The 12,472-nt window shown below is 33.7% G+C and overlaps 2 protein-coding genes across 3 annotated transcripts; both read left to right on the forward strand.

Annotated features, from left to right (window-relative positions):
- The first annotated feature begins 910 nt into the window (after positions 1–910).
- LOC122607801 lies at positions 911–5,562 on the forward strand. 2 transcript variants are annotated; one of them, XR_006325099.1, is made up of 5 exons: positions 911–1,189; positions 2,043–2,845; positions 2,958–3,254; positions 4,399–5,054; positions 5,392–5,562. XR_006325099.1 is itself a non-coding variant. In XM_043780850.1 (4 exons), the coding sequence occupies exons 1-4, from the start codon at positions 1,090–1,092 to the stop codon at positions 4,954–4,956; spliced, it is 1,758 nt and encodes a 585-aa protein (XP_043636785.1). In that variant the 5' UTR covers positions 911–1,089; the 3' UTR covers positions 4,957–5,159. The 2 variants fall into 2 exon arrangements, 1 of the variants encoding a protein (XP_043636785.1); XM_043780850.1 differs by lacking the exon at positions 5,392–5,562 and having other exon boundaries at positions 4,399–5,159.
- Positions 5,563–7,709: 2,147 nt separating this feature from the next.
- On the forward strand, positions 7,710–12,324 carry LOC122607800. Its single transcript, XM_043780849.1, has 7 exons — positions 7,710–7,874; positions 8,929–9,180; positions 9,278–9,484; positions 9,634–9,873; positions 9,965–10,295; positions 10,458–10,693; positions 11,572–12,324. Exons 2-7 carry the CDS (start codon positions 8,947–8,949, stop codon positions 12,133–12,135), a joined length of 1,812 nt encoding a protein of 603 aa, XP_043636784.1. The 5' UTR covers positions 7,710–7,874; positions 8,929–8,946; the 3' UTR covers positions 12,136–12,324.
- The last annotated feature ends 148 nt before the right edge of the window (positions 12,325–12,472 follow it).

The raw sequence follows: 12,472 nt of genomic DNA on the forward strand, positions 1-12,472 counted from the left end.
TAAGGATTTATAAGGATTTGTAAGGATATGATGTGACAGCTCAAGGACACCTAAGAGCATTCTTAGCATTGGAGATAGCCTTAGTGGTTTTTAACTTTTTATGACTCGTCAACCAATTATTTTTAATAGCTATATAATATCTATCTATCTATCTATATTCTATATACTATATAAAGCATTTCATTCTTTCACACTTTTTATTTCTATGGTATTCTTCTTTTTAATTAAAAAAGGTATAATAAAGGGTTTTGCTAAACAAAGTTCTAAGGGCTTTCGTTAAACTGGATTAATTAGTTGTATAATTACCATAAATTATAGAAGTGAAATTTTGATATAAAAAATAAAATCTATACTCCCTATATAAACAAACTACCTCCTCCCCAAATTAAACACTATACCATTAAATTCCCTATTTTACCTTATAATTTACACTTTCTCAAACACTTTAATCCTGAACTTCCTAAAATACCCTTAGAAAAATCTTATGCATCTACGTATCTATCATTCATTTTTTGGAATAGAGATATTTGTGCGTTTAGGTAATGGATATTGTGGTATGTAGATGTTTGCAGGTTATTCACTATGTATAGTCATGTAGATTGAAAGTAGTTTTTTTTTTCAATTTTATTTTAATCTTTATAACGCTGGTTTAATAAGAGTTAATTGATGTAAAAGACAAGATCTCAGTTTAATTTCTATATTCGATTAAAATTATCAGCCGTATCACGTGTATTTTATTCAATACAACCCATTTTTTATTTTTTTTTTATGATACCCAAACATTAAAGGCTAAATTCATTACAACATTTCAAAATTGGTGTGTATTTCGAAAGTGTAAACCCTTTGTCCAATTGAATCGCATAAAATGGAATGATGACCCGTTTAAATTTCCTTTACACACACACACACAAATAAATTAGATAACTCTTTCAACCCTCCCTCTCTATTTTTCTTCCGACCCGCCAGCACAAAACTCCCCCTCCTCCTCCTTTCTCTGATTTTTTTTTTCTCGACAGCAGCAAATGGGGGATTAAAATCGGTATAAAAAAAGGGGTTAAATTTTATAATTTTTCAAAAAAAAGGGGGATAATGAGCATGGAAACATACATAATCGTAGCAGAAAATGAAAGACAACAAACGTTTTATCAGGAACAAAGACACGCTAAAAGAATGCCAACAACCGAACAAGGTATGAAATTATCATCTACTTTTTTATTTTATTATATAAATATTTTATATATACTATTATACATACTTTTTTATTATATATATATATATATACATTATATAGGTACAAATATGTATGTAACAACCAAAGAAGGTATGAAATTATCAAGGACTGTAATACTTTTTATCCCACATTTTAACAGTAAACGGAAAACCCAAAAAAACTACTGATGTTTCCGACATTAATTAAGATTATATAAAACTGATAACTGATGTGAAGGCCGGCATTATGGGCCCGTATAGTAGTACTTTAGCAAAATGCTTAAATCGGCGGAGAAACCTTGACCTCATTGAGATCATTTGGACCGAACTGACCCTAGACGTAGTATAAAAGTTTCAAATATTAATTGGTAGAATGTTTGGATATGTACATTGTGATTGATCAACAAATGTTATCGAGTTTTATTAGATAAAATATATGATTTATATGTGCAAGTGTAACTATTGTGACTAGTGGCCGGTATAGATTAGTATTTGTGTCGTTCATACATATTGATGATACATATAGCTCTATATGTTTTTGAGTGTTATATATGTTGACTATAACATATTGTTTCATGAGAACTGCTTGAGTGACAAACAAACTTTTACTGACAAGGCTTACTAACCCATGTGGACCAATAAAACAATGAGAGAGATTGAATAAATAAAAAAGATCAATAATTTCATTGGTGTTAAGTTTTTTTTAAGTAGATTGTTGTTTTATATTTTGCTATTTTGTATCATAAAGTTGTTTAGTAATAAATGTAACTGTTGTGTAATTGTTAAGTAGTGTTTTGTAGTTGTAGTAAGTAATATGGTTTAACATGTTTTAGATGAAACGATGCAACTGAAATGGAATATCTATAAAAGGCTGAAAAGGGAAGAATTTGATGATGAACCAAATGATGATTATGTAGCGAGTGACCAAACTTATTTGAAAAATATGAAGGGTGTTGTGGAGACGGAAGACAAACCTGTAAAGCAGCCAAGCTCGTTCCCTTGGCGTCGTGGGCGCAAAAGAATGCCCTACCGGATAAAACCAAGGTCACCCCCGAACTCTTTTTATCGTTTGATGTGTAGGCTAAGTGATGATCAAAAGGCTGCGATAAGGGAAATGGGATTCGCGTCAATGCTTGACTTTCAAATAGATAAGATTCCAACAGTTATGGGATATTGGGCTGTGAAGAACTTTGATCATAAGGCATGCACGTTAAAGATTAGGGATGCGTCATTGAAAGTCACAAATAAAACAATACATGATGTTCTAGGTGTTCCAATGGGTGGTACGAGAATCAATACATTCATTACAAATTGTAAGTGGAATCTTGCAACACAAGAATTTAGGAAGCAATTTCCAGCCACAAAGAAATCGATACGTGTTGCGGATGTAATTCGTGAGATGGTAGAGCAGGAGAAAGGTGGCACACTATTTAAATTGAACTTTCTAGTTTTGTTTGTTACAGTTATGGTGGGAAGTCATGGTGGGGTGGTGAACCAAAATTTTTTGGGGTGTATGAAAAATTTGCAGGATGTGAGAAATATGGATTGGTGCCAATACATTCTTGAGTGCTTGGTGAGAACAAGAAGGGAATGGAATCCGATTAGCTACTTCAACGGCCCAATGGCCTTTTTGGTCGTAAGTTTATGTTTTGTTCATGCTTAATTGATTGTGTATATGTTTGTCTATCAGTTTGGAAATACTATACTACGATAAACTTAACAATTTTTATTTTTTTTTACTTTTTAAGGTTTTCTATGCACATTCAATCAATCCAAAAAATACAGGGAAGGAGACATTGGTTCCAGTAATCAACTTGTGGACATCAGATATGTTGATGGAATTAGAAGCGGCGGAGTTCAATACTGGAGGCATTGAGAATGATGTGGTAGGAAGTGGTGATGGTGAACTGAATCGCGATGACACACAAAACATGGCCGAGGAATTAGGTACACCACATCTAGAGCTTTGTGAAGAAAAGTTGTATAACAAATACGATGACTTGGTTCTTTCAATTGGAGGGCCGAAGCAACCCACAACTAAAGAGGTACAATTGTAAACATATGTATTTGCCATTATGTTTGTGCATGCGAGACACTTTTTGCGGCTAAATTTAGTTGACTTATTATTTTAACCCTTACACTTTTATTTGCTGAAATGGTTTATGTGGAAAATGAAAGTTTTGGTCAAACTGGGAAAGTTAGTTGTAATTGGGCTTTTTGATACTTTTTGAAAGTTAGTTGTAATTGCGGCTAAATGTTTTGGCTGGAAGAACATATCTAAATAAGTTAGAAGCCTAAAAGTAATGAATGTTGGCTATAGTTTGCGGCCCAAATGGGTCAAATCAGTTTGTATTGACAGTTGTCGTTTTGTTAATATTTAGAATATTAGTATGATCGTCAATGTTATACTACTAAAATAAATTCTGATATATATTGCCTTCAGCTTGTATTGACTTTTGTCATTTTTCTGTTAATATTTGAAATGTGAAATATAATCGTATACTAAACTAATTTATAACTTTTATAGAACAAAACAATATAGGACCATACTAGAGGTAAGGAGTTGATATGTTTTTAGGGTTTTTTTTTTTTTTTTTTGAACGACGGGTGGGAAGGTCGTTCGATCGATCGAGCTGAACAGTGACATCCAAACGGGCAGTATGCTCAGGGTTCGAGGCGATATGTTTTTAGTTAACCAGCAACATTACCATTGTAATTAATTTAGCTCTTTTAATACAACAAATTACTAGTTAAAGTAATAAATAAGGGATTAGTTTCCATGAATGTAAGAAACTTTGAACGAATGTATATAGTAGGAAATAACTAAAGTTGTGTGTATTGTATGTATACAACTTTGAAATATTGTTTATTGTATGTAAAAATTTCGTTTCAACCAATTAAAATCTGACAAGTGGCACCTGTATATGGTTGCCACGTATGCTTTTTTACATACAATAAACATTTTTTCAAGTTGCTTACATACAATACACATAACTTTAGTTTTTTCTTACTATAGACATTCGGTCAAAGATAGTTACATTCCAAGAAACTAATCCCAATAAATAATGGATTCTGAAGTTCCATTTGACACATTGGCTTTAATATAACTCACCTGAACGTAGGAAAATGCATTTGTCGTTACCCAACCCGGCCATATTGCCAACTCTGATCTGTATTCATTTTGGACAGCTGAGACAGCAACTTCCTGCAAAGGCTTCAACTTCTCAATGTAGCGTAATTTGTGTCCAAGGCTACGAAGTGAAAGAGAGTGTTGCACCGATTCTTGAAGCCATATTTAAGAAACACGGTGATATTGCAGCTGAATGTATATACACTATAGCTTCTGTGAAAGCGTCTTTTCTAGAGGCTGTTTGTGAAGTTGTCAGGCGGATTCAAGCCAATGATGTTACTGAGAAAATGGAAGAAATAGAGGCCCTTGTATCACAGGCACAAGCAGCTAAAATTGATGTGTCATGGCTTTGGGTCCACTTGGAAGCCATTTACAAAAGGAAGGAAGTAATGAAAAAGTGGAGTTTGCTTATGGAAACAAAAGTAAATACTGGTTTGGTTCAAATAGCTGCACAAATGGATCTGAGAGAGAGATGTGCAGAGCTTGTGACAGCACAAGAACGATTTGAAGAGGCTGAAAGGTGCATCAGAGTACTTCATCTTGTTGAAAAGAAGCTAAATAACGAGATTTTGGACTCTAAAAGACTCGTGGGGAAGACAACCAGTTTTATAGGCTAACTAAATCATTCTAGATGTGTAATAGCAGAGGATCGCCAAAGTCATGTCTAAACCCCTATTTTGTCTAATGGCAGGAGAGCCCTTTCTCGAAAGACAGGGTAAGTTTATCTATATAGCTCGTTTCTGAAGTACTTGGTATTAGCTTTTGTATATACATCATCCTTTTGGATTTTTTGTTAAAGAGTGGGTTGGTTAAGTAATGAGTCAAAGCTGGTTGGGTCAACATTAAATCTTTAGTCAGGGTCACAACAAATTAGGTAGGTTTGGGTTCACATTGCAACACTTTTATATTTTTATAAACCAGTGAAAGGCTAAAATTCTGCTAGCTTTAGACTTGTTAAACTTGTTCAAATGTTCAATCCATTTCCTTTATAGGTTATGCATTCTATTTGGCCTTTTTAGCCTTATGCCACTGATTATGTTTTACACTACCAGATTACAACACCGTAAGGCGTAAATTTGGTGGGGTGATGGCTAACAGAGGCCAGAGGTGATGTACATATATTCACCCTTACTAAATATAAAACATCTGCAGTTGATTCTTAAAGTTCAAAATTTAAACTTATATATTAAAATGGTTGCAAGCTTCTCTTTCCTGTTCATATAGATTTGAGCTTCCTGATTGTCTTTATGTAATGCTGATTACCGTTGCACGCGGCTCTACTCGTTTATTCTGGCAAAAAATTCTGCATATTGAATCTAATAATGTCAGGATTAGTGTGGCATTGAACTAGTTGATGATCATATCTGGACTCTGGAGCTTAGTTCAGGTAAAATTCCATTGATTGCTGATATTTAGGGTGATCAGACAATTGTATCATCCTTGAATCTTGATATATCTAAATATTTTTCAATCGACCTCTTGACTTGCAAATAAGTTATGTTTCTGAATGTCTGTTGATTAATATTAAATTGTATTCCCTTAGAGCACTAAAAGTGTCTTTTGACACATAAAATAACATGTGTGATAGCATATGTTAGTTATTAGTCCAACATTATACGATGCAACAACAACAGTGACGGTTGTGGATTTGTGGTGGCGTGGCACATGTATATGTCACTTTTTTTAATTTCATTAAAAAAAATCAGTTGAAAATAGAAATGTTACGTAATCTTGAAATGTTGTAAAAGTGTTGCTTTATATTATCGTATTTATAGAAACAAGTATGAGTGGATACAATTATAATATTTACATAAGGATTCTTTATTTACTAAAATATCAATACAATTTTAACTAGAAGATACTCATATCATTATACAACCACCTCTGTCAGCCTCTAATCACCACAAGCCACCATCTTCGCCACCTAAAGTAGTCCAATAGAAGAAAAAATAAATACAGTTTAAACAATGTAATTAGTGTATCTTATTTTTGAAGAAAATAATAGTTCTAACCTCTATCATACTTATTTCAGTTAAGGTAGTATTAGAAACTTAATAGTTTATCTCGAATCTTTTGTAGAAGTTGTTTTTGGAAATCTTAAAATAGTAAGATTGTCAATTTTTTGGATGGTAATGTATGATTATCTGAAAAACACATAGATGGCAAGAGGCAACACTTGGTTGAAGATCTTTTTTTTTTTTGAACAACTGAAGAATTTTATTAAACTAAAATGGTGAAATTGTTTCAACATTTGTATTATATACGATGCCTCTCAAACAAAGGTTGACAATCTCTATTTTATGTCAGATGTGTATTATGTGATCACCCTTTAAATATATGAATTTCTTATTCTTTTACCTGGATTTTCATTAAACTAGATCATTTTATACATTACTTACTCGATCCTTTCGTCCCATACTTGTAGTATGGACGTTAACTTTTTCTTTGTTCTTTTTTAATTTTAAACTGAATGTTAAGTATCAAAATTTTAACCAGCAAACAAATTCTAGAAAGTAAAGGTGAAATTTTATGAGTTGACAATGACTTTTAAAAACTTATGTGTCAATATCACGGTAGACACTAATTATTATTAGACGAACATGCATTTTTGATCCATAAGAATAATCGGTTTGTTTCGTTGGCAAGGTCATTAGTAACTTTTGACATTTTGGTTTCCTTACATTTTTATTTTATGGCAAAATCGGCAAGGTGATAATCGGCCTAATTTGATTCTTTTTGGGTTTTTTCCTTCTTTGTATGCAAATTGGACTTTTTTTATTTATTTTATTTTATATATTTTTTTTTTGTCCCATTGTTGAAAAGTTTTGGTAAAAATTGGTACTGCCCATCATAATTTGGTGAGTTTTTGGTAAGAATATCGTCACTGTTTCTATATATACATAGTTGAAAATAAATACCAAAAATCATTTGGTAAAAAATGACACTATATCCTTCCTTCTAAATACTTAAATAGTTAATGATATGTTGAGAATAACAAAGACTCATATTATTGCGTCATTCAAAAACGTTGAAAGCTTCATTACAGGTTTTGCATTATATATTTTTATTTAAGTATAAATAAGTCGCAAACAGAGATAAATAAACGGTGATAGATTGATAACTTGTGGAGAGTCGTGAGTTCCATTTATGTTTGTTAAACATAAAAATGACACTACAAGCTACAGTTATTCTTGTTAAACATATCCTATAGATAGGAAGCTCTTTCATCGGAGCTGTACTTGTAATGGTGTATGAGTTTTTGGTGTTTTAATAAGATTAGCCTTTTAGAAAAAGAAAAAAAAAAAACAAAAAAGATAGGAAAACTCTTTACAGGTTACACAGTATTTTTACGTGACGCGTGTAAAATGACACGAAAAAAAGGACGGCCTTTTTTACTTTTTTTTCATCTCTCGCCAATTCCCAATTAATCTTTTTAACTCTTTTTGACTTTTTTTCATTTCAATCCATCTCTTTCACCATTCTGCTACCTGCTTGTCATCTCCTACATTTTCCTTTTGCCAGTGGATTACCTCCGGTAAATGCTAAACTAAGGTTTTTTTATTTGTGGGGTTTTTATTTTATATAAAATGTAGAGTCTGTTTCTTAGAAAAATCCCATTACTTTACCAAGTTATTTGATTTAATTGCATATATATAACGGTTTTGCAGAAATTAGGTTATGTTTTTTAGACAGTGATATACTTATGCATTTTTAGAGAAATCTATATTATTTATTTTTATTTGGTAAAAGTAGGTAAGCCTAGGTCACTAGGTGGCATATTTTATCAAATTTTGGGTCTGTTTTTTTAAAGAAATCCATTTTCAGAAATGAAAATAAAATTAGGTTAGTGTTTATGTATGTATAACAGTTGGTGTATATGCTTATGTATAACAAGTCTGTGTGTTGCCGTGTAGGTATAATATATTTTTTTGAACGGCGAATTTGGATCACTGGAGTAGCATCCCGATCATATTCCCACTAGGCAATAATGCCAATACACCAATTCAGGAGGAAATTCATTAAACATGAGAAAACCCCTATGTGAGATTCGAACTTATGACCTTATAGTCTCTAGGCCTTATCTCACCACCAAGATGTCACTAGGCTATTAAGCCATGGACTAGGTATAATATATACTTTATGTTTTTGTGTGTGTATATATCTATAACTATACTATTATATAATGCGTCAACCTCCTTTCCCTTTTCTCAAAGGATGGAGATTCCCTCAAGTTTACCTAACACAAGACCTCCTTTTACATAAATTACTTTTACATTTACCGCCATTGCTGCCCCCACTACCCGTCGCCGCCACTGCCTCCACCACCACCCCGCGTTACTACCATTATCGTCGCCGCATTGCGCGGGCATATGACTCGTATATATTTATATATGTATTAATAAGGTTTGTAGCATACATAATATAGTTCACTTCATTAGTTCATTATTACTTAGTTCTTGCTATTTGTAGTTTCACACATAAATTCGAGTCCGGACCGATTGGTTGGCGAGGATGAAAGTTAGTATTTTGTATAGGCAGTTCATCTCATTGTTTATTATATTTGTTATGTTAAATTGTATTATTTTTAGCATTTTTCAGCTGTTGTGATGGAAGAAAATACATGTCAAGCCACTCGTGGACGGGCTTCTCTAGACAAGGTCAGAAAAGCTGTGAATTCATCAGTTGAGTTCCATCCTGTCACTTTTATGCCGCTTGGTGACCCTGGTACAAAGTATACTAATTGGGTAGGATTGAAGACACGAACATCTATCTCGATCCTCTTGGCTGACTGGAAGAAAGTTCAAAAAGTGCAAAAGGATCGTTTGTGGTCGTCTATTCAGGTGAAAATAATATATATCCATATATATATTGTGTGTAATATCATTACATTTATATATATTGTACATCATTAACATATTTATTGATTAAATGAAACAGAAACATTGGAATATACCAAATGACGAAAACACGTTACATATCAAGAAGTCCACCTTGAAGATTGCTAATACGTCATGGAGGAACTTTAAGAAAAACCTTATTCGTATATATGTGCGGACGGGGAAAACCCCTTTTTCAAAATACAAGTTCATCAAAGAAGAGACATGGAGAGAGTTCTGTCGCCTTAAGTCGACTCGTGAATTTATGGTTTGTTCAACTTTCTACTCTTTACCGGTCATTCAAAATAAAAGTATATTACTTTATTTGTTTAACATTTTGCAAATTACTTATTCATTACATTTATTACTTTTCGTAAGTTAATCTAAAACTTATTATGCAAGTCTTTGCTTATATAGGTTAAAAGCGCAAAAGGGAAGGAGCTTGTGAAGTTGAACAAGAACCCACACCATCTAGGATCACGAGGGTACCTTGGGAAGAAAGATCAGTGGGCAAAAGAGAAGGAGCTAGGTAAATGTCCGGAGTTATTTAGCCTATCAACTGAGCGAGCACGTGAATTTCTACTAGCAAGGCGGGTTAAAGTTGGGCCTGATGAATATGAGCTACCTGAGAACCTTTTGCCATTGGCAAATCAGATTGTAAATGTTTTTTTTATTATTCTTATTATTTTGTCTTATGAGTAATTTTTTATAAAACATGTACCCTCATTCTGGATATCTAACATGACAGATTGAAAAAGAACATTTAGCACCGGGTGAAGATTCTTTGGTGGCGGTGATGGGAAAGGACCACTCGGGTGGCACTAGGGGAGTAAGTCACAATGTCGGAGTGAGAACTACCCTTCCAGGCCTTGCAGGTAAGAAAAGAAAACACAAGGACATGGAGTCGCTTAAAAGAACTATTGAGGATCAGGAAAAAGTGATAAAAGAGTTGAAAGTATCTAATGTTAAATATGTGGATCAACAAAAGCATATGCAGGAGCAAATTCATGCGATCCAATCACAACAACCGGGTCAAAGTAGAGGCCTTTTTACTCGGGCTAAAAACCATGTAAAAAAGGGTAAGTATCATTACACTGTTTTTATATACCCAAAGCAAAACTGTGTAAAAGCCATGTTTTAGTAGTAGTGACGACACAGTAGAATCTTGTAGCAAGTTATTTTGTAATCAAAACTATTAACATATACAAAGAAGTTTACTGATTGTGTATCATATCGGTTAGCATGTGTTTCTGGCAAAACAGACACACAAGTTTACGAAGATGCAAACAACAACAATGAAGCTCCAGAGAATTATGTATTAGGAAGTAATGATGGTAAACTGAATCACATTGACACACAAAACATAGCCGAGGGATTAGGTACCCCACATGTAGAGCATTGTGTAGAAGAATTGTATAACAGCTACGATGACTCGGTTCTTTCATTTGGATGGCCGAAGGAACCCACGACTATACAGGTATAACCGTAGGCATATGTGTTCCAATATGTTAGTGAATGTTATTACTTAAAGGAGTTCTTATGTGGGGGGGGGGGGGGGGGGGGGGGGGGGGGATGTCTAAGCAGTCACATTTTGCCGCTAGTTTAGTTGAGTTATAAATTTAACCCCTAAACTTTCATGTGAATGTTACAATCACTGACTTTAGCTGAATGTGAAGGATGATAACGGGCTGGATGAAAATGCATCTACAATGTTGGATTGTGTATATATATATCTCTACCTCCCTTTATATTTTAAATTTATTTTACTTAGCTTTCTTTAGAACTAGTTTATGTGGTACACTTAAATGGTTTATGTTGAAAATGGAATTTTGGCAAATAGCTTTATAGGCTAGTTTCTGCCGGAACAACATATCCGAACGGCTTAGAAGCCTGGAATGACGAATGTTGGCAACAGTTTGCAGGCCAAAATGGGTCAAATCAGTTTTTATAATGGGCTAATGGCTTCTTTTTTTTTTTTTAAAAAAAATAGTTAAAATATTAATATGATCGTAGAAGGTATACTATTAAAATAATTTCTGTTATATTGGCTTCAGTTTGTATTGACTTTTGTCATTTTTCTGTTAATATTTAAAATACTAGATATGATTGTAAACTACCAAACAAATTTCTATTTTTTATGGAACAAAACAAACACAAGAGGTAAGCAGTTAATACCATTGTATTTAGTTTAGTTCTTTTAATGCAACAATTTACTGTTTAAGTAATAACCAATGGATTCTGAAGTTCCATTTGATATAATTGCTTCAACATAATTGAAATGAACGTAGGAAAATGCGTTTATCATTACACAACCTGGTCATATTGCCAACTCTAATCTGTATTCATCTTGTACAGCTGGGTATGCAACTTCCTAGAAAGGCTTCAACTTCTCAAAGTGGCACAATTCTTGTCCAAGGCTACAAAGTGAAACAGAGTGTTGCACCAATTCTTGAAGCCATATTTAAGAAACACGGTGATATTGCAGCTGAATGTATTTTCAATATAGCTTCTGTGAGAGCATCTTTGCTTGAGGTTGTGTGCGAGGTTGTCATGCAAATTGAAGCCAATGATGTTATTGAGAAAATGGAAGAAATTGAGTCCCATTTGACACAGGCAGAGGCAGCTAAAATTGATGTGTCGTGGCTTCGGGTCCACTTGGAAGCCATTTACAATAACAAAAGGAAGGAGGTCAAGAAAAAGTGGAGTTTGCTTACGGAAACAAAAGTAAACACCGTTTTGGTTCAAAAAGCTGCCCAAATGGATCTGAGAGAAAGAAGTGCAGAGCTTGTGACTGCGCAGGAACGATTTAAAGTGGCGGAAAGGTGCGTGAGAGTACTTCATCTTGTTGAAGAGAAACTTGTTAACATTTTGGACTGTAAGGCTGAAAAAGACTCGTGGGGTAGACAACCAATGTTATAGGCTAACTAAATCATGCTAGGTGTATAATAGTAGATTGCCAGAGTCATGTCTAATTGTCTAAACGCCTATTATGTCTATGGTAGGAGAGCCCTTTCTGGAAAGACAGGGTAAGTTTATCTATATAGCTTGTTTGCTAAGTGCTTGGGATTAGATTTCTGTATAAATCATCCTTTTGGTTTTCTAGTTAAAGCTCACAAAATAATGGGTGGGTTGGTTAAGTAATGAGTAAAAGCGGGTTGGTTCAACATTAAATCTTAGTCTGGGTCACAGACTCTGGTTGGGTTCGGTCCACATTGCAATTTGGGTGAACATTGCAGCACTTTTATGTTTTTATAAA

Source organism: Erigeron canadensis, chromosome 7, assembly GCF_010389155.1.
Source record: "Erigeron canadensis isolate Cc75 chromosome 7, C_canadensis_v1, whole genome shotgun sequence".
Lineage (NCBI taxonomy): Eukaryota > Viridiplantae > Streptophyta > Magnoliopsida > Asterales > Asteraceae > Erigeron > Erigeron canadensis.

Coding starts and splice junctions, on each gene's coding strand:
- LOC122607801 (XM_043780850.1), top strand. CDS start 1,090: ATGAGCATGGAAACATACATAATCGTAGCAGAAAATGAAAGACAACAA. Junction 1,190..2,042: donor AATGCCAACAACCGAACAAG/GTATGAAATTAT, acceptor AACATGTTTTAG/ATGAAACGATGCAACTGAAA. Junction 2,846..2,957: donor GCCCAATGGCCTTTTTGGTC/GTAAGTTTATGT, acceptor TTACTTTTTAAG/GTTTTCTATGCACATTCAAT.
- LOC122607800 (XM_043780849.1), top strand. CDS start 8,947: ATGGAAGAAAATACATGTCAAGCCACTCGTGGACGGGCTTCTCTAGAC. Junction 9,874..9,964: donor TGCCATTGGCAAATCAGATT/GTAAATGTTTTT, acceptor CTAACATGACAG/ATTGAAAAAGAACATTTAGC. Junction 10,694..11,571: donor AGGAACCCACGACTATACAG/GTATAACCGTAG, acceptor CATCTTGTACAG/CTGGGTATGCAACTTCCTAG.